General features: G+C 38.0%; 1 protein-coding gene across 1 annotated transcript; it reads left to right on the top strand.

Moving 5' to 3' along the window:
* The first annotated feature begins 2,797 nt into the window (after positions 1-2,797).
* On the top strand, positions 2,798-4,741 carry LOC149839994 (transcription factor DIVARICATA-like). Its single transcript, XM_090004309.1, has 3 exons — positions 2,798-2,846; positions 2,965-3,425; positions 3,988-4,741. Exons 2-3 carry the CDS (start codon positions 2,968-2,970, stop codon positions 4,484-4,486), a joined length of 957 nt encoding a protein of 318 aa, XP_089860435.1. The 5' UTR covers positions 2,798-2,846; positions 2,965-2,967; the 3' UTR covers positions 4,487-4,741.
* The last annotated feature ends 21,455 nt before the right edge of the window (positions 4,742-26,196 follow it).

Here is a 26,196-nt window from a genome sequence, read left to right as displayed (position 1 = left end):
ATAAGCAAGAGTCCTGTTATGAAATAACCTTTCTCTCTCTTTATATGTATACAGGGTGCTTCTATGCTAGTACTGTGTCACCATAACTTAGGGTGGTACACACTAGATTTACATGGATCTAAGCTCCAAAAGCCAAATCTAACTTTTGGGTGATGTTCAGTAGGCCCTATTTACTATTTTCAAATACTAAAATAAGATGTTTTATACCATTTCTAAAACCACCCTTATTTTTTTTATGAATTGAGCCATTGATTTTTCACTATCTCAAAAGTGAATCTGATGCGTTAAACATGAAAAAAACATTTAACATATTAAATAAATCATACTAAACACATCTACAAGGTTACATTTACCATGTGGTGGCTAGATACATACAAACATGAGTATGTAATGTACTGTCATGATACATGTGAGGGAAAATATATGGTGGTTTTGTACGATGATACCTTATCGTGGTACACACACTTTTGTATGGATCTAGTCACCAAATGACAATTCTAACCAGCGAGATATGAGAAGGTTTTATAACGTTAAATACCTCATAAGATTTCATTTTTTAGACAGGTGAAAATCACAAGTGACAATTCACGAAAATAAGGGTAGTTTAAAAATGATATAAAACATCATATCTGAGTCAACTTGAACACTTGAAAGTAATAAATGAAATATGCCAAACATGATCCAACAGTTAGAATTTGTTTTTGGAGCTTAGATTTATCTAGTGTTACAGTTTATATATATATATATATATATATATATATATACTTGTTACTATCTCTTGTATGTAGAATATAATTGAAAAATCATAATTGCAAGTTGTATCCGCTCAATCTGACCTCATACGTGTGTTTACCTTGGTTTGTTTGTTAGGAATCACATCTTGAATTATATTTTTGATGTAAAAAATATTAACTTTTTAATCATAAAATTTTGCTCTCTCTCTCTCTCTCTACATATATACGGTGTTTAATCATAAATTCATGTGACAAGACAAAAGCATAAAAGATCTAAAGCCATTCCTCCTTTTCTTTTTCTGAATAGCATAAAGAACAAAGGGAGTCACCCCACCGGAAACATTATTTTTCATCTTTCGAGTGTCATTTTTACTCATATTGTCGTAGAGAAAGTCTAGAATGCCCTTTTTGACCTTATAACCAACCAATAAATGATACTTATTTGATATAAGTAGTCCAAGTTATTGGTATTCAATGATTAGTAATACCAAATCATGATCATTTATCACATCTGAGTTGTGCAACTGCAAACCAGTGTTTAAAAAAAAGGAAAGGAAATAGACTGCCCTCTTGCTTGTCAAGCTCAATCCACAAACCACATAGTCAAAGACCAGCCCCCCTACCAAACGTTCATGAAGTGTAGCAATGACTTGCAACTAACGATAGCAATGCAATAGGCTCAGATCCGGATCGGTTAAATACATAGGAAAATCAGATCCAGATCAGGTGGGAATAGCCAAAAATCATAAAACTTCTGTACCGGATCCGGTATGTTTGCATTGATCATGATGTTGTTTCTATGTTCATTGTGTAAAACTCTACTAGTACTCTCTCCCCACCCACCAGGGATAGTTTTATAATTGGATTTGCTCTTTCAGCAAGAGTTGCACGTACACCCCGAGCATCGAACTCAAAACTACTTTCAAACTGAATGTCTCAAACAAAACCACCTAGCCAGGTGTGCAGAGCCCTTGTGGGCCTGCAAACAATTGTAGAGTGTGTTCTCCAACGTTAAGTCACATCCGACGGCCGTGATTTGTAGAAAGCATGATACCGTGTGAGACTGCCTAGCTAGCTCTACTTTTATGGGGCCATTCACACACAACCGTAAATCCCCCTAACCAGGGGGTGTCAAAGGGTCGGGTTTGGTTTGGACTCAGGTGGAACCAGACCTGGCCCGATTTTCGGGTATGGTATCGGGTTCAAACTTGGGTCTAAACAAATCCATCATAAGAGAAACCATACCCAGTCCCAATAAAAACTACATGAACCAGACCCGGTACTCAGTAATAATTTTTTATCATTTTTACATTGAAATTTTGTAGGTCTTAATTAGAACTCGTGTTGGGCCCGGGTCTGGTATAAAATTTCACAAATTACACTGGGGGGTCTTCTTATTTATCACCGTACCCAGACCTTATAGGGTTTGGTTCGGGTAAACCCACCCAGTTGACACTACCTGTAACCCAAAAAGACACCACCACAACTCCACACTCCCTTGTACAGCTAGTACTTCGATGAGCCTCACTGTTTTTCCAATGCTTTCATCTTTTTTTTTTTCTATTGTGGGGGTAACTTGGTCATAATTTCATGACCTTTTTTCGAAAAATCAGGACAGAACATAGATGGTGCCGAGAGAGAGTTGGGGATGTGGGGGTAGAGAGAGAAAGAAGACTGGGGATGTGGGGGTAGAGAGAGAAAGAAGACTGGGGATGTGGGGAGAGAGAGAGAGAGATGTAGGGTTTAGAGCATGTATTTAATATTAATGCATGTGAAATAGCCCAATACTCATATAAATGGATGGATGGATGGATGCACAGCCCTGTCATATTTTGAAGTGAACCACCAATTTACGTATCCAATAGGGGTACACCACCTTTTTCTTGAACTCTGTCTCTCTCTCTGCTAGTCTTCTAATTGGCACCAAAAATCTTAATACCTTCCTTGAGTTCGGTTCCCTTTTACCCTTCAGATCTGAAAGCTTGTTCCTTCGATAATTAGTGGGGAAGATCTTCATATTTCAAGTTTACCACAACCAAGAAAGTTGTGTCCTCTTGTTTGATTGGAAAACGAAGAAAAGAAAAAGATTCTTCAAGTGATTTTATAAAAGGAGTTATTCTTCTGAATCACCCTCCTTTTGGACTCCTAGACTTCTCTTGTACTGTTACTTGCTCTTCCTTTCTTCCTCCTAACTCCAGAAAACTAAAAGTTCTGTTTGGTTCTGGTTCAGTAGATGGCTGAAGTTTTATCTTCCCAGAAAAAACACATTATGGGTGGAAACTTGGTGCCCTACGAGCAGATGATGAAGCATGATAAAGTCCTTGGATCTACCTCCAATTATGGCCGCAGTTCATCCTGGACTCTAACAGAGAACAAAATCTTTGAGAAGGCTCTGGCCTTGTATGACAGCAAAACACCAGACAGATGGCAGAAAATAGCGGCCATGATCCCTGGGAAGACAGCTTCTGATGCCTATGAACATTACCAAGCTCTTTTAGCAGATGTTAATTGTATTGAAGCTGGATTGGTTGATCTTCCAAGCTATAGCACTTCATCATTCACACTGGAGTTGGGAGAAGATTGCGGGTTCGACGGATTCAAGCAGTTCGGTAATTGTTGGAAAAAGGGTAGCGGGAAGGGTTGTGAGCAAGAGAGGAAAAAGGGTGTCCCTTGGACTGAAGAAGAGCATAGGTAGCTCCTATAAATCTTTTCTTTGTTTAATTTTTCCTTTATCTCATTGTTCATGTTTAAGTTGCAGAATAGATAGAAACCGTTTCAGAGATTTAATTGGTTGACTTCATATATTTCTAAGCATGGGTTTATATGGTCGTATACTAATAGTATAATTTAACATCATTCCTTGGTTATGTCCACATAGTGATCTTTTTACTTTTGTTCAAAGCATTTCTGATCTTACTGCAAAATTGATTTCACCATATAGAAACAGAATACTGGTGATCATGAAGAACTGGATGGAGCTTTATGGGAGGTGTCTAAAATACGTTGGTTGTCATTGAATTTGTTAAGATTGCATGATTTCTTTAAGGAACTTGTTATTTTCTTCGACCTTACCGAAATTCAATACTGGCTTACTGTATCCAGTTAAATAGCTTAAGATATTTTAGATCACGAAAGACAAATCATAAGAATACTTCTGTAAGAAATAGAATCTGCATACATCTTATAGTAGTGGTACAACTTTATCTTCGGAGTTTTGATATAATTTAATCCTCTTCTTTTCTGTTAATCACAGGCTGTTTCTGTTGGGTCTTGAGAAATATGGAAAAGGGGACTGGAGAAATATCTCTAGGAACTTGGTTGTTACAAAAACTCCTACACAGGTGGCCAGCCATGCTCAGAAATATTTCATCCGGCTAAGTTCAGGGAGCAAAGATAAAAGAAGATCTAGCATACACGATATCACCACTGCTAATGTGTCAGATAAGAGGCTAGCTTCACTCACTCGATCTCCAGTTCTTCCCGCTCAGTCCGGTTCAGGTTTCACACCTAGCACTCCTAACGGATTCTCTGTATTGTTCGATCCAAGTCATACCAGTGAAGGAGCAATCAGTGTGGATTCCACCGTGTACCCATCACAGGGGAACTTTTCCATTCCATCTTATGCAGTTGGTACATATGGAAACAATTTCAGCACACAACATTTGCAGAGGAATATGCTTCACCAATCTCATGTGGAAGTGCATAATTCTGGGTTTCAGATGCAACCTGCAATTCACAGCTATCAAGGGTAGTGTCATGGAAATTCTTACAGTAAATAGTATATTCATCTAGTGAAACAACACTTCAATTGGTGTGTAGGATTCTGTTTCTTGTCAATAAGAATGTTGATGGGAACTCTGCTATAAATTTCAAATATTTCAAGCTTGGGAGTACGGTGACATTGTGTTGTTCAAAAATCATGTTCCCCAATGTTTAGCTCCATGGGTTTCAAGAGGGGAGATGTCATAATTATAAGAATGAAGTAGTGTTTGATTGAAGTTATGCTATGAAGAATTTAAACTTTCTCTGGTTTGACATGGTAATGTGATTCAAAAGAAAAACATAAGGATCTGGGACAGTTACAAGTCTTCTCTCTTAATTAAATAAATTTTATGAATGCATCTATAAGATATATATCTCAAATTTAAATTTTGAAGCTAAGGTCAACTTTACAAAGTGAAACACAAACGGCGGACTACATTATGTAGCTAGCTTCTTTCCTGTGTGCTATTTTTTCCCAGAATTGCTGTTATGCAATTTAAGGTCCATTGTGCAGGAAATCTGGAAAATTGCTCAAAAGACAAAATGAATTTTAATCATTTTTATTCTAATGTGCAGCAATTTCATGCATGAATTTTGATGGAGATTAGTGTCAGCTGATACTCTTTCTAGAGGTATGAAAACACAGACCATTTACTTCTGTAGAGTAAATGTTTACATTACATGAGTAGCTTTATGTTCTAAATGCATTAGTTGCAATGCATCTGAAATTTCCTTTCGAGAGGCAATCCCCTATCTGAAATTAGCTCAGTGGATTCTTTCTTTTAATATTCTGAGGGCAGTTCATATTTAAGCTATTAAGTTGCTCATTTATTGAACTTTTATTCATATTAGTATGTAATTCCTTTAACAGAAGATTGAAAATGCTTAAACAGGTTGAAATGATCTTATAAAATCAACTTTTTAAAATCTCCCTGGTTTATATGCTTAATAATGTGGATTTATCCGTACTAAAATTTAGTAATTCCTTATCAAGTATCTTTCCCTGATCATATAACTTGCTCTGATTCTGGCCTAAGATTTTGCTTTTATTATTTAGTTTTCCTTCTCTAATTTAAAATTGCACATGGTATCTGCACAATAAAGCTTCCATATTAGCCTCACCAGGGACAAAGAATCCTGTCATTAAGAAGAATCAGATCTTATTCCTTTCTTCTTCATGATACTTTGCATTATTTGATTATTCATTCATTTTCTGTCACTTTATGGTTCCATCTTGTTTTTTTTTTATATTTATACAAAGAAACCACCCCCAGGATCAGAGACCTAGCCGTGCTGGCTCTGCCTGTCGTACTTAAGATCACTGTCCTGGCAGCGTAAACCTCCGGGCTTACCCCTTGCCCCCAGGGAGTCACCATGCTTCAGCTTGCACAAGGGGTGATGCCCATGGGATTTGAACCTAAACCTATTATGGTTCTGTCTTATTTGAAAACACAAATTCTTTAAGTTTTGCTTGTTAATTTAAGTCCAGCTCCTTCCTCTAATAATCATATGGAAACTTTTTAGTTCTTTAATTATTAAAAAACTCACGAATTTCCTTTTCTCTTTGTCTACAATTTAAGATTTATCTCACAGGGAGGCGAGCCCATTAAGTGACCCGGTTCTCAGTGAGGGTTCCTTTGTCATCAAAAAAAAAATTTATGTTCATTTTGCTTAAAAGTTGTAGGAGTCCTTAAGTGGCCTGTCATAGCAGGTTGGTTGCGGTTCAAAATTAATAATCATAGCCCAGATTAACTTTATGGTTCCTGCAATGGTTGGAAGTGCTTTGGGCTGATTTATTTGGCCAGACTGGATAGTTTTGGCCCACAAACGCATGATGTAGATCATAGTTGTTGGGACTCTCTCGGCAAAGGAAAATCTCATTATTAATTGAAGCAATTTGTTTGCTAAGAAAAATTATAAAAATAAAAAAAATGCATGAATATATAAATATCACATTAATAATGCAATAATGTTGCGATAGAAAAACTATATTTTCAAATTAGGCATTTTTTTGAAAAATTCACCTTTTGGGGGGATTATATCAACTCGCAATAAAATCACAAGATTTTTCAAAAAAAATGACTGATATTTGTGACTATGATGTAGATGCCATTTGCAACCCTTCTCTAATTTTGCTCCATGAACACCACCCACATAAAATGTAGTGCTTGCATCTTAGCTAATAGATCTAAATGTACATAAATAAGGATCGATGTATACATCCACACAACATTAAACAAGCAATTCACTTGGCCCACAAGAATGCAACAAAAGCACTTGTTTTTTCTTTCATAATGGTGTTGTAATACTGCTCACCAATGTTTGTCCTTTCTGGCAAGTGCAATGCTCTAAATTGTTTGTATTCTTCTTGCCATGTAAATTTCACCAAGTATCCAATCTCTCAGTCAATACCAAAAAAGAATAAAAACTGATCTTTCACATCATAAATTCATAATGTTTAGGCCCCCCAAGGGGTTTAGGGAAGTGGGAGGGGGGCTTGTTCGCTAGGTGGGTGGTCAGGGTTCCATTCCCACAGGCGACAACCCTTGTGTTAACTTATATATGGCAAAGCTTGGCAACTCCCTTGGGGTAAAGGGTGCCCCCACAGGCTTACATCTCTAGGACAGCCACAGTAAGCATGCGCAGGCATAGCCAGCATGACTAGGTCTCTGTTTCCAAGGTGGTTTTGCTTCTGTTGCTGTTTGTGGTGAATGCTATTGCAAGGATTGGCACCCACCAAAGGGGTCACTAACCATGTGATGTGCCCCCACTCACCCGAATGACTGTACATTGAGAGGAAGCCTTGAGGAGGAAAAATGATTGTTCTCCTTTAAAAGCTTTTCCTTGATAAGTGACAAAACTTGCCGACCTTTATTTTTTTAAAACCGGCAGACTTTTTACGCAAGTTGGTTAGGAAAAGCACTTGGGGACACCTTTATTCTAAATTTCATTTCCTCTTAAAGGAATAAAGACCAACGTATGAGCTTCATCAATAGCAACAGTTTGATTTCACTCTTGCTCCTTTTTCTTCACCATTAAGTGACTTCTAGACTACCCACAATAGCTCTGCACACCTGGCTAGGTGGATCGGCTTAAGTCGTTTTGAACTGAAGAAGGTCAAGGGCTCGATACCTTGGGTGTGTCTTTTGATTTTTATTTATTTAAGGCAAGCTGGGGTGGGGTTAGGCAGACAGGTGTCAATAGGTTCGGTTTACGCGGACCAAACCCTATAAGGTTCAGGTATGATGACAAATAATAAGACCCGGGTCCGGACCTGAAGGTCTGATTAATACGTGGACCCGGGTATAGTTTGTGAAATTTTATATTAAACTCGGACCCCACCCAACTTCCGATTAAGACCTGCAATTTTTCAATGTAAAAATGATAAAAATATATTATTTTACAGGGTATGGTACGGGTCTGGTTCATGTAATTCTTATGAGGTCCGGGTATGGTTTCTCTTATAGTAGACCTGATTAGACTGGAATCTGAACCCAATACCATACCCGAAAAATCTGGTCTAAGTCTGGTTTCACCTGGGTCCGAATCAAACCCAACCCATTGACACGCCTAGGTAAACCCCCCACCAGTTATTATTATTTAAAGGTTTTGAACCTGCAATGTCTCACCACATAGAGAAGTACACTTACAGATCCTACCAACCACACAGAGCCCTCATTGGTCTGAAGTGTGTCCTTCGCTGTAAGATCGAATCTACAAGCTCCCTATTGGGTGAAGGGGGCGTAGCACCAATGTTGTGAATATCGGTATCGGCCCCCTAAATCATTTGGTGAATCAGCTTAATTATACCGGTACTCAAGTGAATTGTTGGGCCAAAAAATAATTGCAAAAAATATCATGTGTCAATTAGAAGGTGTGACGTGTTAAAGCTATTAAAAATTAATTGTAAATATTTTTTATATTTATTAAAAAATAACCAATTCAAGGGTAAAACATATCAATTTTTTTTGTTGATACTTATCAAGAGTGATGACCTCCACTCTTCTATTGGATTAAGCTACCAAACTCAAAGACTTAAAATCAATTGCTTTGCTCATTAACTTTTAGGTAGTTTTTTTTACTTACTTTTAGGCAAGAAAAAACATAAAACTTAAATCCTTGGCTAACTTTACTTTCTCCTTTGCTTGCTTTTTTAAGGCTTGGGTTTGTGATCCTAGATAAGCACATAAATCAGCATGCTTTCAATGAGAAATCCTTGAAACCAGGATGCATGTGCAGACTGCAACTAGGACTCACCGATATGCATATGCACCATTGGGGCAGACCCGAGGTTTTACACTGTTGTCGACGGCAGGATCTTCCAATGCAAGGTCACCCGACTCGGTACTGATTTTTCTTGTGTAATTATAAATTAATAAAAAAGGTGAATTCAGACAACATAGGCTTAAGAGCCCTAGAAGGAAGAAAACTATGAAAGAATTACATATGGACCACTAATTTTACCACCCTATGGATTCAAGTGGATCTCCACAATAGTCTTTGGACCTTTTCCTTGTTGGGAGTGGTTGTTGTTGGCTTGTCATAGCAGAAAAGAGAACCGCTGTCAAAGGAGAAGAAAAAATTACAAGAAGGCACTTAACCTATCATCTATTTACAAATAGTACCTGATGTTTTAATTATTACATTTAACCACTTGCAAGTTATATTTGAAAGACACGCTTGATTCAAAAATCAATTAGTTGACCTCAACTTAATGAATGAAATGACTAAAATACTCTTGTTTTTAAAGCCAATTGTAAAAGAAGAGAAAGAGGTTATCACTTGTCGGGCTGCACATCACCACCACCAATGCCCTCATTTTAAGAGAGAGGGAGAGAGGGTTGCTCCACCACCATGCTTCATTTAATTGACAAATCAGATGGTAAGAGAGAGGTGTTGGTTGTGGTGTGAGTTTTGACTCGGGTTGTGCACCCGAGAGGTAATCTTGTATTCATCTCTTTCTGTGATTCTTTTGTTGTTATTCTCTTTAGCTTTGGGCAAACTATTGGACATTGTACTATCTACTCTTATTATAGTGAATTATTCTCTTTGTGCTCCATGGATGTAGGTCGTGTTGACCGAACCACGTAAACCCTTATGTTGTGATTTGATTGTGCCTTTATTAGATCTTATATTGCTTCCGCGAATATTTTTGTTATCTTCATTTCTCTACAAGTGATATGAGAGCCAAGTTCGTGGAAAGTTATGTCTTCCAAGTCAGTTAGCTCTAAGCTTGAGGTGGAGAGGTTTGATGGCAAAGAAAACTTCTCTTTATGGCAAAGAAGGGTGAAGGCTCTACTTGCACAGCAAGAGTTGCACAAGGCTCTTGTCGGGAAAGCGAATAAGTCAGAGACCATGACCGATGATGAATGGGATGATCTTGACTTGAGGGTCACTGGTGTGATTGAGTTGTGTATATCAGATGAAGTCATGTGTAACGTGATGGAAGAGAGGACAACAGCGGGATTGTGGTTGTGGCTGGAAAACCTGTATATGACCAAGAACTTGTGCAATAAGTTACACCTCAAGAAATAGCTTTATAGTCATCGTATGAAGGAAGGTACTCTCATTCTTGACCATCTTAGTGTGTTTAATAAGATTATTGCTGGTCTGTTTAATCTGGATGTTAAACTTGAATATGAGGATAAAGCTTTGTTGTTGCTAACATCATTGTCATAATCCTATGAGCATCTTGTGACAACCATAATTTATAAAAAAGAAACATTGGATATGGAAGAGGTCACAGATACCCTCATTTCAAATGAAATTAGGAGAAGACCATCATCAAATGAGGATTCTGGTGAAGGATTGATGGTAAATTCATCCAAAGGCAGGGGTCGATCAAAGGACAAGAAAAATGACCGCAGATATAGGAGCAAGTCTAGGTCAATGAAGGACATCACTTGCTACAATTGTGGAAAGAAAGGGCACTTCCAGAATCAGTGCAAAGAGCCAAAGAAAAATAAAAAAAAAAGGGGAAAGAGACAGAATCATCAGAAATCAAAGAAGATACCACAGCCACAGTTGAAGGTGAGCTTGTGATTTTGTCTACTACTAATGATCCATGTATCTGTGTGTGCCAAGATACAGATTTGGTCATAGACACAAGAGCCTCGTACCATGCCACACCACGGAGAGAGTATTTCAGTACATACAAGAACGGTAATTTTGGTGTTGTCCGAATGAGAAACACAGGAACGTCAAAAATTATAAGGATTGAAGATATTCATCTCCAGACTAGTCTTGGGTACATGTTGGTGCTCAAGGATGTCAGACATGTTCCAGACTTGAGGTTGAATTTGCTTTCAGTAAGAAAGCTTGATGAAGAGGGCAAAAGCAGTGTTTTTAGCCAAGGACAGTGGAAACTCAGCAGCGGGTCATTGGTTCGAGCCAAAGGAAAGATATGTTGTACTCTTTACAAGATGCAAGGAAAGGTATGTAAGAAACAGTTGAATACAGCTGAAGACTCTTCTATTGATTTGTGGCACAGTCGATTAGGCCACATGAGTGAGAAGGGCTTGTAGATTCTTGCTAAGGAGGGGCAACTTCCAGAGTTAAAAGGTATACATCTAAACCCGTGTGTTCATTGCTTAGTTGGTAAGCAACATAAATTATCTTTTGTTAAAAATGCCTTCCATAAAAAATCTCACATTCTGGAGCGAGTTTATACTGATGTTTGTGGTCTTCTAAGAACAAAAACTGTTAATGGCTTTAATGATGTAAAAAATTTTAGTTGTGCACTTTATTTTGTTACTTTTATAGATGACTTCTCCAGAAAGGTTTGGGCATACCCTCTAAAAATCAAGGATCAGGTTCTTGATGTATTCAAGCAATTTCATGCTATGGTTGAGAGGAAAACAAAAAAACAACTGCAATACATCAGGTCAGATACTGGTGGCGAGTATACAGGTCCATTCTATGAATATTGTAAAATTCATGAAATTTGTCATGAGTTGACAGTTCCAGGTACCCCACAACACAATGCAGTTGTAGAAAGGATGAACCATACAATTACAGAAAGAATCAGGTGTATGCTTGCGCAGTTCAAGCTATCAAAAAAATTATGGGGTGAGGCTTTAAGGACAACAGTTGATATGATCAACTTGTCTTTTGCTCATGCCTTAGCAAATGATGTTGCAGATAGGGTGTGGTCAGAAAAGGATGTGTCCTATAAGCACCTGGGGGTATTTAGATGCAGAGCATTTGCACATATCCTCAAAGAGGAGAGGTTCAAGCTTGATGATAAGACGAGGCAATGCATTTTTCTGGGATATGGTGATGCTGAATTCGGCTACAGGCTATGAGATTCAAAGAAGCAGATGATATTCAGATCCAAAGACGTGGTATTCTTTGAAGACCAGATACTTGAAGATATCATAAAAGAGGTGCCAATTCAGACTTCTGCAGAAGGATCTATCCACCTAGATCCAGTTACTCCTCTAGTGGCACAAGTTGAAGGAATAGCAGTGCAGGAAGATGATACAGAAGCTGATGTTGATTTACCTGCAGACCATGTTGAGCAGAAAGAAGTTGGAGAGCAACATCCTCCAGAACTCCAGTTGATAAGATCTTTCAAAGAGTCGCAACCTTTCAGAAGGTATTCTCCACATGAGTATGTGATGCTTACTGATGCAGGTGAACCAGAGAGTTACCAGGAAGCACAGGAGTGTGAGCAGATAGAGCAGTGGCTAATAGCTATGCATGATGAGATGGATGCATTGCAGAAGAACCATACTTATGACTTGGTGGAACTATCAGAAGGCAGAAAGACCTTAAAGAACAAGTGTGTTTTCAGATTGAAGACTCAAGAACAAAGTTCTCAACCAAAGTATAAAGCCAGATTGGTTGTGAAAGGCTTTGGTCAAAAGCAAGGTATTGACTTTGAAGAGATTTTCTATCCTGTTGTTAAAATGTCTTCTATTCGTGTTGCTCTAGATATTATTGTTAGCCTGGACTTGGAGATTGAGCAGTTAGATGTGAAGAATGTTTTCCTCCATGGTGATTTGGAGGAGGAGATATACATGGAGCAACCAGAAGGCTTCAAAGTCAAAGGTAAAGAAAATCTTGTATGTAGGTTGAAAAAGAACTTGTATGGGCTGAAGCAAGCTCCAAGACAGTGATACAATAAATTTGATTCATTTATGGCTGAAAATAGATACAAAAAATCAGCTTTAGATCATTGTGTCTACATAAAATGGTTCGGTGAGAATTTTGTTATTCTCTTGTTATATGTTAATGATATGCTTATCCTTGGAAAAGATATATCTATAATTGATAGGCTCAAGAAGAAACTGAGTAAGACCTTTGCAATGAATGACATGGGGCCAGCAAAGGAAATATTGGGCATGCAGATCTCTCGTGATAGAAAAAACAAGAAAATATGGTTATCACAGGAGAAGTATATCGAGAAGGTGTTGGACAGGTTCAGCATGAATAATGCAAAGCCAGTTGGTTCTCCTTTTGTAGGTCACTTTAAGCTAAACTCAGAGCAGAGTTCATCAAATGACGAGAAGGAGAAAATGAAGAAAATTTCTTATGCTTCAGCAGTCGGAAGCTTGATGTATGTGATGGTATGTACGAGACCAGACATCGCATATGCAGTAGGTGTTGCTAGCAGATTTCTTGCAAATCTAGGAAAAGAACATTGGGCAGCAGTAAAGTGGATCTTTAGATATCTTAGAGGGAGCTTCAAAGTTTGTTTAAGCTTTAGGGGTGGACCACCTGTCTTGACAGGTTACCCAGATGCAGATATGGCTGGAAATATTGATACAAGGAAGTCCACATTAGGTTTTGTACTCACTTTTGCAGGAGGAGCTATATCATGGCAATCAAAATTGCAAAGGTGTATTATTTTGTCTACTACTGAGGCAGAGTACATTGCTCTTACAGAAGCTTGCAAAGAGATGATATGCATGAAAAGATTCTTGAAGGAGTTAGGTTTAGAGCAAGACAAGTACTTGGTGTACTGCGACAGTCAGAGTGTCATTAATCTCGCCAAGAATTCGAGTTTTCACTCAAAGTCAAAGTATATAGATATCAGGCACCATTGGATTCGAGATGTGTTTGAGAAAAATTTACTTCATCTTGCAAAGATCTCCACAAATGATAATGGTGCAGATATGCTGACAAAGGCCTTATCGATGGAGAAACAAAATACATGTCGGCAGCTGGTCGGCATGGACTTCAGTTGATTAGTTGAATTGGAGTATCCCCTTGGGCTGGAGGGGAAGATTGTTGGGTCCAGCCCTATCCCTCATTAATGGTGTGAGAAAGTGGAATAGTCACCAACTACTTTCCATTAATGCAGGAGAAGTTGAAGGGTCAGCCCTATCCCTTCATTAATGATGTGGGAAACTGGAATAGTCACCCACTTCTCATTAATGCAGGAAGTTGAAGGGTCAAAATTCTTTCGGTTTCTGGGATGAGTCTAGATGGCTCACATTTAGAAGGTTCACATCTAGAAGGCTCTATGCGATCTATAAATAGGGGTGCAGAGGTTGTGTGCTGGGGTAGAGAAGAGCAGAGTGTTGTGAGCAGAGTCGTTGTGTGCAGCATGCAAAGAGAGAAGAAGAGGAAGGAAGAAGGTTCATCACCACGCATTGATCCTCAGAGAGAGTTGTTGGTTGTGGTGTGAGTTTTGACTCAGGTTGTGCACCCGAGAGGTAATCTTGTATTCATCTCTTCCTGTGATTCCTTGGAATTATTCTCTTTAGCTTTGGGCAAGCTATTGGACGTTGTACTCTCTACATTGTACTCTCTACTCTTATTATAGTGAATTATTCTCTCTGCGCCCCATGGATGTAGGTCGTGTTGACTGAACCACGTAAACCCTTGTGTTGTGATTTGATTGTGCCTTTATTAGATCCTATATTGCTTTCGCATGAATTTTTGTTACCTCAATTACTCATCAGTCGCCCTGTCTCAAAATTCTAACCTTTATCTCTGCACGGGTCTTGATTTTAACCTCTATCCTTGCCTCCATCCCTGTTTCATGTCCTCCATCCCCAGTTCAAATGGGGTGAGGCGGGGCAGTGCTTTATTTCCCCTTGGTATACTACTATCCCTAAAAAAGGATCGGAGATGGGGCAAGGCAGGGCAAGGCGGGGACTGGAGACGGGGGGCAGGGTAGAGAAAAGCGTAAGTCCATCCCCCCCTCCATCTCCGCATGGGTTTTGATTTTAACCTCCATTTCATGTCCCTCATCCCCGGTCCAAACGGGGCCAGGCGGAGCGGGCCCCGACCATCTCTAGTGACTATTAGCAAACAATCTCTTACAGGCAGTTTTAGAAACAAGGGTATTTTTGGTTTTTACTTTTATTAAATCAAGGCCAACTAACTGATTTTAGGACCAAACTTATCTTTGAAATATAACTTCTAAAAACAGACAGTTAAATGTAATAATTGAAATGTCAGGCACCTATTTGTAAATAGCTGATAAGTTAGAAATCCTTTTATAAATTGTTAAAAAATATGATGCAGTGAATACGTAGATTTCATGTATAGGATACATTTTTGCATAGCAAGATTCTAATTCAAGAGGCCAGTGGCTCAACTAGCCCCCACATTCTTAGCGCTTTCTGCTTAGAGTGTTGGCCCAAAGGATAATTCCTTCACTTTATTTATTCTTTATTTATTGAAAATAAGCAACGGTTAATGGGAATGCCAACTTTTTAACAACAAACCAAAGATTAAAGGGGCCAATAAAACAAAACTTATAATTGAACCATTTGTATTTTTCTTAAATAATTACTTATAAGAATTAATGAAGGATGAAAAGTTTTATGGAAGAGATCAATGGTTAGGCTGAAAATGGGATAACCATGAACCACATCTATTTTAAAGGATATGGATCACGGTATATACTAACGTCCATGTGAAAAGTTGATGGACGTATGATGAAGAAATACTAGTAAAAAATGAAAATCAAATCTCTCTCTCTCTCTCTCTCTCTCTCTCTCTCTCTCTCTCTCTCTATATATATATATATATATATATATATATATATATATATATATATATATATATATATATATATATATATATTAGGTGGTAGCTGCCTATCACTTTTTCAGCTAACTTACTGAGCTTTTGAAGGGGTTTTTTATGTTTTTATTAAATCTGATCATACTAATGTGTTCTGCATGCTTGATTTTACAGGAATCAACTCTTAGATCGTCCGATTTCGACAAGTAGGTAGGCTTTTATAAGGTTTAAAAATCAATGGTCAACTTCTTGCTGTAGCCACCATGGTCTCCTTCATTCTTCCCATGGCATAGATTGTGTGGTTGTGAGAGGCATAACTATGCAAGTCCTGAAAATCGATTAGGATAAAACTTCTCAATGTTCCCTTTGTCCATTACAATGTTATCGAAATCGGCCTGAATCAGTCTTTTGCAGAAACATTGTAGAGATGAATTCCACCTCATTCAAGATTGGTCAATTTTACCAACGGAGCTTCCCTTGTCTGATAGGAGCAGCTACTGCACGTCACCTTGTGTTGGGATGTTGCAAGTTCAAATCCCAATGATATCGTTGTATAACTGGTAAGGGTCTGCCTAATCTCAGCTTGCCTTTCAAAAAAAAAAAAGATCACTCAAATTTTTTCCAAATCAGGCCGATTCAGCCCTGAATCGATTCGCTTAAATATTCTTGAAGTATACATTTATAAAAATAAAATTAATTAAAAAACTTTGAAATTTCTGATTCAAAAAGAAACTATATGAGTTAATTTGCACTGATCTTATCGCTTTTCCGATAAACCGATTTACTTAGTGAACCCGTTTTAACATTGGTCCCTTAACCAACAGGGGGCTCCACTTGTCGGGTAGGAGCAGCTAGTGCACGTCACCTTGTGTTAGGACGTTGCAGGTTCAAAACCCAATGGTATAGTTGTAGAACAGGTAGGGGTCTGCCTAACCCCATCTTGCCTTTTAAAAAAAACGTTGGTTCCTTAAGCTAGTTTTACTATGGTTGAGAGACATGTGATTAGTTGAGTGCAACAAGATACCCTCATCGGCAAACAAGATGCTAATCAACTTGCCTGAGTTGCCGGAGCAATTAAACAACCGGGTCAAGTCGATGCACATTCGATGTTAGAATATGCTCAGATTTTTCACAATAAAGTTGCATATTTGTAACTCAGAAGGAATCAGATCAGTGTTGATCCATGGTCGGGTCCAGTAGCCTGGGTCGGTTTTGAATGCAAATGGGTCTAATCCAGGATTGAGGTTTTGCAATCTTTGGTTGTTCCGGATCTGACTCAACCATGTATTTAGCTGTTCCGAACCCGACCCATTTGCATCCCCAGGTTCAGCACCCTAAACACAATTTTCATTCGAATTTTGCAAAATTCAAGCCTTCTAAAAAAAATATACAAAATTCAGGCCACATGATAAAAGCCTTTCCATCTTTCACAAAAGCCCCATGAAACCCTTATGATATATATATCCATGTTTTCCATCAAAGTTTTTTTGTCAAAACCTATGTCATAGGGACACGACATCTTGGCTCTGTGGTTCTCTGGTGACACGAGTGGACATGATCTGACACTGAATCATATACGACAAGTATGGTATTATTTTAATATTTTTAAATAATATTTTATTATATTTAAATTTTATTTTAATAAAAAACTTTTTATTGTCTAAATATTCAAAAATTGATTTTTATTGATTAAAAATTAAATATTCTGTGTCCTCGTGTCCCCTTTAAAAAAAAATCAAACTTTTGAGTCGAATCTGAATCCTGCGTCTTCGAATCCACAAATCATTGACATAGGTCAAAACCAAGGGAAGCCATTTAATCCACTCATAACAGTAACTTTGACACACCATCCCACTAATTTATTTATTAAAAAAGAAAGAAACAAAACAGGTAGTAAGATAAAGGTGCACAACCTTGATGATGAACATGATGATGGTGACACCACTGCAGGGTTATTGCATGAGTAGGAGGTCACCACTTATAATACAAGATAATGATAACAACAGCTTTCACAAGTCTCAGCTGACTTAACTATTATCCTAAAGAAAGAAATGACAATAGTTACAAACTTACAACAGGGATGGCCACAACGGCCTTTAGGCAATACTGTAGTGATGGCTCATGTCTCTTTGCCTCCCCCAATTCTTTCAAGTAAATTAACATGATAACCCATATGCGCAATGGATGAGCAGAACCTAAAAAGGGAGCTTTTATTGTTAATTCTTAATGGTTTTGGGGACAACCACCAAAAGGTAGCATCGGAAAAAAGTTTGCACAAACAGATATTGAAGACATAATTAGCTTTGCAAAATTCTCAATGACTTTTCCCACGTACAGCTTCCAACATATTTCTGTCTTTATAAAGCAGGAACCAGTATGAGATATATATATATATAGAGAGAGAGAGAGAGAGCCAGTTCATATTTTTTTCTACTCGGAGTCGGAGAAACCACCCCAGAATCATAGACCTAGTCAAGCTGGCTCTGTCTGCTATACTTATGGTCTCTGTCTTGGCAGCGTAAAACTCCGAAGACTTACCCCTCGCCCCCGGGGTCACCACGCTTCAAAGAGCACTAGTATTTGCAAGACATGAAAATGTGTAAGCTTATGGAGAAAGCATCAAGCATAATCACAATTCACAGGTATGCTGAGACTGAATACACCAAACACTCCATATACCCTACACCTACATTGAGAATATAATGTGATGCCCCTTTGGTATACAGCGATGGGCATTGAACTTTACCTGAATGAGTTCCATTTCAAGAATTCAAGCGGCAATGAATCAAAGATCAAATGTGTTTTGTCATCTGAGGCATGCTAATTAAGTTGCATACTTCACCATGGTTGAACTGCTGTGGAAACTGAGTCTTCTTCCTATTAAAGATGAAAACAACCTGCAGAAAAAGCATTGAGCTGGGAAACAGGACCAAAAGCTCTTCAATTTCAATCCATGCCAAAAACGGAGATAATGCTTGAAATCCACTGTCTTGATCGTAAATTGATAACGCTTCTATACTTGAGTTCAAAGAAAACCTAGAATCTAGAAACCCCAAATGACATCTCTAATGTCACCACCTTCAGTTTCCACAGCAAGGAGCCTTACAACTGCAACAACCATGCTGTCCAGAAGTCAATGAGATGAACACTGCTTGGATTTCAACCGATGAACTTCATCCACCACAATCTGCAGAAAAATGTTCACTCAACAGTAGCTACTGTGAATGAACTTTTTGCCAATAAGAAACGGCCTCTCCAGGACCTTCCCAATCTTTAAAAGCACCAATGCAAACTGTTTCACATGCCAATACCCCATGAGAAGATAGAACTGAAAAGGTGAATACCAGTAATAACAAACAGGTATAAAATACCATTTTCGGGTAAGAAGGGAAAAATGTATAAATATATATACTTATATATAGAGATACGTATACATATAACATATGTATACGTATCTCTATGTATATAAGTATATATATTTATACTTACAATAATGTTTTTGAGTATACATTTTAACACCCCCCTCAAACTTATGGTGTGATAACCGCAAGTTTGTCAAGAAGGAAGTGAAATCTAGGCGAACAAAGAGCTTTTGTGAAGAAGTCCGCAAGTTGATACTCAGACGTCACGTATGATAGATCAATGACCTTCTTCAAGTATTCTTCCCTGACATAATGGCAGTCCATCTCTATATGCTTTGTTCGCTCGTGAAATGTGTGGTTCTTGGCAATGTAGATTGCACTTTTATTGTCACAGCAAAGCTTTGTTGGTTCTTTGACAACTACTCCCATATCTTCCAAAAGACGTCGAATCCATACTATTTCCATGGTGGTAGATGCCATGGCTCTGTATTCGGCTTCAGTGGATGATAAGGAGACCTTCTGTTGTTTTTTACATCGTCATGAGATCAAAGATTCTCCTAAGAAAATACAAAAACCAGTGGTGGAGTGATGGTTACTAGGGTCACCTCCCCAATCTGAGTCAGTATAAGCAAGCAATTTTAATTCAGAAGAAGAGGATAGGAATACTCCCTTATTCACTGTTCCCTTCAAATATCTAATGATGCGAAGCACAACACTCATATGAACGGCTGTAGGAGCATGCTGAAACTAGCTGGTGATGTGTATAGCATGTGACAAATCGGGTCGAGTAATGCTGAGATACATTAAAGAACCTACCAACTGTCTGTAAGGAGTAGGATCGATTAGAGGAACACCGTCGTCAATCTTCATTTTTGCTCCCACAACTTCAGGGGTTTTGCATACTTTGTCATCAGAAATTCCTGATCTATCAATAATCTCACAAGAAAGCTTAGACTGAGATAAAAAATAACCACGTTGTGAATAGACAACCTCAATTCCAAGAAAATATGTCAGAAATCTCAAGACTGACATCTCAAATTTTGAAGTCAAGACGGACTTAATACCCTTGACTCCTTGAACATCATCACTTGTAATTAACATATCATCAACATATAGTAATAATATTACAATCCCTGCCTTAGATTTTCTAGTAAATAGAGCAGTGTTAGTATAACAGGAGGAGAAACCATTTTTCAGCATTACACTGGTAAATCTGTCATACCAGGCTTTGGGGGCCTGTTTCAAACCATAAAGGGCCTTTCGAAGACGAAGGACTTTATTTTTAGGGATCTCCATGCCTGGTGGAGCATCCATATACACTTCTTCATTAAGATCACCATTTAAAAAGGCATTTTTCACATCCATTTGAAAGATATTCCAATTTTTAATAGATGCAATAGTGATAAGACATCTAACTGTAACCATTCGGGCTACAGAAGCAAAAGTTTCTTCATAATCAATTCTATACTCTTGCCCATACCCTTTTGCAACTAAGAGAGCCTTATACCTTTCAAGGGATCCGTCGCTCTTAGTTTTAACTTTAAAAACCCATCGACAGCCTATAGTTTTCTTTCCTATGGGTAGAGTTTGTAAATCCCAAGTTTCAGCCCTTTTAAGAGCATTAAGTTCATTTTGCATAGCTTCTTGTCATTCTATACATTTTTTTGCTTCTTCAAAATTTCTTGGTTCAAAATAAGAGTGAATGGCACTAAGACAAGCCCTATATCGGGGTGAGAAGGAATCAAAGGAGACAAAATGAGTGGGAGGTCTCCTATTCCTCTCCGATCTTCGGTGATCGAGAACAGGAACAAGTTCACTATATTGATCAATAGCACTTCTAAAGGTGTCTTGGTTTCTACGAGAGTATGTTATAGGATCACTTGAAATCCTGCCTTCTTGTTGGTTATGCTCTTCGACATTACTCTCAATGTTCTCATCATGGTTTGATGATACATCATCATCACTAGATGTATCATCATTACTAGACAATAAGTCAAAAATGAAGGAATAATCAAAATTTTCTTGTTGAGAAACATTTTTTTCAAATCCACTTTCATTTTCCAAAAAAGTTACATTTCTAGAGACATATAACTTATCTTCTCGAAGATCATAGCATCGAAATCCCTTTTGAGTTTCAGAATATCCAAGAAAAGCGCAAGGAATAGCCTTGGGAGAGAGTTTGTCATTTTTATCCGTAAGTATGAAACACTTACACCCGAAGACTCGTAACCTATTATAATCCGGTTCGAGTTTATATAAAATCTCAAAAGGGGATATTTTCCCTAATATTCTAGAAGGCAAGCGATTTATCAGATAAGCAGAAGCAAGAGCTGCTTCAGCCCGAAAAATTTTAGGGATGTTTTGGGAAATAAGAAGGGTTCTAGTGGTCTCAATGATATGCCTATGTTTTCTTTCGGCCAACCCATTCTCTTGAGGGATTTTAGGACAAGATCTTTGGTGAATGATTCCTTGATCTTCAAGATATATTTTAAACTGGTTGGAGAGATATTCTCCTCCAAAATCACTTCTAAAAATCTTTATGCTACTATTAAATTGATTCTTGATCATTGAATGGAAGGTTCTAAAGCACGAAAAGACTTCATGTTTGAATTTAAGAAAAAAGATCCATGAATATCTAGAGAAATCATCCACAAAAATAACATAATAAGAAAAGCCTCCTTTTGAGACTACAGGTGCAAGTCCCCAAACATCGAAATGAACAATTTCAAAGGGTTTAGATGAGAACATAGTTCTTTGCTCAAAAGGTAAACTTTGCATTTTTTCGAGAATACAGTCATTACAAGAAAAAGAACTTTTACATAGGTCCTTTTGCAAAATGTAAATAAGATAACTTGGTGATATTAGGATAACCAAGCATTTTGTGCCACACATTTATATCTTTGTTTCGGGCAACATTACAAAAAGATTTTGGAACTTGAAGAGATTCCATATAGTATAAATCGCCTTTTCTAAAGCCTTTCCCAATCAATTTCCTGGACAAGCGATCCTGTATTAAACATTTATCACATGAAAATTTAATATCACAACCATGGTCCGAGAGTTGAGAAACGGAGAGAAGATTTAAGTTAAGTTTAGGTATAAATCTAATTTTAGGAATAAAAAAATCTTGAGTTTCAAAATTACCTATTCCTTTAATTTCAAGAGAGGTTTCATCGCAGTGGAAACAAAGGATGGAGAAACATTTTTTGAATAATCGGAAAGTGAAAACATGTTTGGGGACATATGAAAAGATGCACCTGAGTCCAAAAGCCAAGAGATTTTACCTGGAATGGAAGAAGTAGACACGGCGGCACCGGATGTAGCTCCCTTGAGAAGAGGTTGAAGGGCTTCCATTATTTGGCTCAACGAGAGTGACCCACTTGATGATGTCTCTTCCTTTTGTGGTGCACCGGTGGTGGCCATAGCGAGAAGCTTCTTCCATTTGGGACATACGGGCTTGATATGCCCCGGTTCTTTACAAAAATGACATATAGTCTTGCTATAGTCCCTCTTTCCTCTTTGTCCACCATCTCCTCCTTGATTTTGGAATTTAAAATAAGGAGGACGATAGGTCTTTATATTATTTCTGGGTCTTGATACGGCATTAACCTCATTGTTTTCTTCATGATTACAAGGAACCATAAGAACATTTGATCCTTGTTTACATAAACTCATACGAGTCTCCTCACCACTTAATTTGGTGAGAACATCTTCAAGAGAGGGAGGAGAAAATGAGGATAGAAGTGATGAACTTATTTGCTCAAATTTCGGTCTCAACCCATTCAAAAAATTGAAGAAACGATCTTCTTCAAGTTGCTTGTGGCGAAGTTCAATTGCCTCTCCACTCCATTTTGGTTCGAGCATAAAGAGCTCATCCCAAATAGAGGAAAGATCGGCAAAATATTCCCTAATAGACATTTCACCTTGAGTAAGGGAGAGGGCCTTCTTTTGAAGGTAATACTTATGGGATAGATCTCTTGATGTATACATTTTCTCGAGATAATGTCAAGCTTCCGATGCTCTTTTGAATTTGATAATGTTGGCATTAATCTTTGTTTCGACGGATGCGAAGAACCAAGAAAGAATCTTGAAGTTCTTCATTTCCCATTCGTCGTGTTTCTTGGAGTATTCCTCAAGAGCTTTGATTCTTTCCTCTCCCTCAAGAATCTTGATTTCACTTCCGTCCATTACGGTTATCTTGGGTTCCGGTTTCGGAATCGTTCCTTGCACATAACCCCACAATCCTTTTCCTTTTATGTGGGCCACCATATTCCCGGCCCAAATATGATAGTTGGACCCATTCAACTTGAAGCCAAGGGCAAAGTGAGACTCTTTCTCACCCATTAAGGCGTAAAGAGAAGGAGAAAAAAGACGTACCAATACAATGTTTCAACTTCTACTTTGCACAAGATCCTTCTAAAATATTTGAGAAGCAAGATCCACCACTTCAATCTCTAAAGATCCGAAGGCACGGTTTTCGAGGCACTCGAACAAAAGAGGATCCCACGATCTTCAATCACCAACCGAGCTCTGATACCATGTAAAATTGTCTACGAAGAGACAATACTCATACAAGCACAAATACTTTATAAAAGAAGTGCACGAAAGCACTCTCACAACACTTGAACAAAATACGCAAAAAGCGTATAAATAATAAACATGCAATAATGCATGTATTTCATAAATAAAAGCAAATGCTTGAGACTCTCAAGCTTATCTTACAATAAGGGGGAACACCCCTATTTATACAAGAAAGGAGAGGTGCAAGGGGGCTCCCCAAAGGAGTCGTTGGGGAGCTCCCAACGGTCACAATTGTGACCGTTGGGGGCTCCCCAACGACTCTATTGGGGAGACCCCCAATGCACCTTTTTGTAAATACAAAAAGGAAAAATAAAAAAATAAAAGAAATTTAAAAATAAAGGAAAAATTACAGCATATTCCAAATGGAATATGCGCAAAATGTAAAAGGACTAAAATACCCTTTTCGGGTAAGAAGGGAAAATGTATAAATATATATACTTACATATAGAGATACATATACATATAACATATGTATACGTATCTCTATGTATATAAGTATATATATTTATACTTACAATAATGTTTTTGAGTATACATTTTAACAAAATGTACTGGAAACACCAACATCTAAGATTGGTTCTTATTCATGTTACTTTAAACACTTGTATACCTCTTTACAATTTTTTCAAAAAAAATACTCAAACCTAGTTTTTCCTATTTTTTATTATTTATTTATATTTTCATGTTTAAATGTGGAGAATTTTGTAAATTTTAAAGAAAATCCTGCAATATCATGAGATATTGCCAAGTCAAAACACCGTTAAAAGTAATGACATTTTTTTAAAATATATAGTTTTTTTTTGTAACAAAGTCACCTTAACTTTACAAATTCAAATGTATAAAGCACACTATTTTAGTTCTTAAAAAACATATTTAACTTTTATTTTACTCCAAAACAAACAACACTTTCCCAAAAAATAAACATGCATTTTAAGGATGTTTTAATCATTTTAATAAGTTGAATGTAGCTTTATATATATATATATATATATATATATATATATATAGAGAGAGAGAGAGAGAGAGAGGGAGGGAGGGATTGATAGCTGCGTAACCTTTAGGCATGCCAGCAAGACTCCTTTTGTAAAACCTGAGATTTCTTTTTGAAAATATTTCAAAATTTTCAATTTGGGCCTAGACCCACATTACGGATCCAGGACCCATAAGGGGGGGGGGGTAATTAGGATTGATTATTTGAAATCTTGATTTAAAGGGTAATAATAAATAAATGAAAAAATTTTCTAATTTAAAATTTTTTAATTTAATTCGAGGATCCACAGTGGATCCATTTGGATCCACTTGTGGACCCATTTCGTTTTGGGGCTGGGTTGTGGGTCCCGGGTTCGGACCCGAGCCCCACCCCAAACTAATAGCCTTTTTAAAACAGAAAGGGCAACCCGATAAGGGTTGCCCGATAAGCCCTAGCAGGAAAGGAAAGGGGGGAAGGGGGGTTACGCAAGGCGTAACCGACCTCCCCCTCCCATCTCGGCGAGGAAGGAGGGGGCCTGGGGTCGATAAAAGGGGGGTGAAGAGAGGGTTATGCCCTCTTCACTCGGGCTCTCTCTTCCCCATCTTTCCCCATCTCTTTCTCTCTCGCTCGGTGTGCGCACGCCGGAGGGCAAAACACCATCGTCAGGCAGCGTGGGCTACCGGCTGCCATTGAAGGTCACGGCAAGCAGCATCCACACTCCCTTCTTCACGACAGCAGCCTCCAGCCACCGGAAAACCACCGTGAAAAAGGTACGGGTACCGCTTTTTTATTTCAAATGGGGCATCGGTGGAGGTTTGATTTCATGCAGCAGTCGATGGAAAATCTTGGAGAACAGTTCCACTATTACTCCCTTGCACCTTCTGTGCTTTTGATGTATAGAAAAAAAAAAAAGAGAAATTTTCAGTTGCAAGATAAGTATGCTGTTGATTGCTGGCAGCATACACAGGCCCACACTGGGCCTGTGTATATGCTGCTAAGCCCAGCCAACAAGGTCGGCTGGGCTGGGGCAGGTGTGTGTTCTAACAAAAACAAAAGATATCCAGTTTTTGTGGGGGGGTTTTGCTGTCACCTTTGACAGCCTACACAGGTCCAAACTGGACCTGTGTGTATGCTTTTGAACCCAGCCGACAGGGTCGGCTGGGCTGGGTGTTCTTCTCCTTTTCAAAAAAAAAAAATACACATGACATTTTTTTTACAGGTAATATGCGTAAATAAAATTTCTTTTATGTTGTTCTTGTTGACAGCATACACAGGCCCATACTGGGCCTGTGTATATGCTGTTAAGCCCAGCCATCAAGGTCGGCTGGGCTGGGCAGAGTTGCAACAAAAACATTTAAAAAAAAAATCAGTTTCTTGTAGCAGGTATGTTGTTCTTTTTGACAGCATACACAGGCCCAAACTGGGCCTGTGCACATGCTGGTGGACCCAGCCGACAGGGTCGGCTGGATTGGGCTGGGTGTTTCATCTTTAAAAAAAAAAAAAAGACTATAATAACAAAGATGCTTAAACTGTTGGATTAAGTTATGGACAGTAAGAGAAGGATGGGATTTAAGTTATAAGCCTTTTTGGGCTGATTTGTTTTTCTACACATCATGTTAATCATGTTTTTGTTATATAGATAACAAGTCTCAATTTGTATTTTTTTTTGTACATGAATATATCACTATGATGCATGTACGTATCTGTGATTCATACAGTGTATGTTCTCTTTCAACCTGAATCAAGTCAACTCTCTTTGTGATCTATCCTAATCTTCCATTATGAATATAAATATTTTCTTAGC

The sequence above is a fragment of the Nuphar pumila genome, chromosome 4, assembly GCF_984573655.1.
Source record: "Nuphar pumila chromosome 4, dmNupPumi1.hap1.1, whole genome shotgun sequence".
Lineage (NCBI taxonomy): Eukaryota > Viridiplantae > Streptophyta > Magnoliopsida > Nymphaeales > Nymphaeaceae > Nuphar > Nuphar pumila.
Note: the sequence above shows the minus strand (reverse complement) of the source record. Positions and strands in the feature narration are given on the sequence as shown.

Bases quoted from the DNA above. Each gene is read 5' to 3' on its own strand.
- LOC149839994 (XM_090004309.1), top strand. From the start codon at position 2,968: ATGGCTGAAGTTTTATCTTCCCAGAAAAAACACATTATGGGTGGAAAC. The intron at 3,426-3,987 runs GTAGCTCCTATA...TGTTAATCACAG, and splicing joins TGGACTGAAGAAGAGCATAG to GCTGTTTCTGTTGGGTCTTG.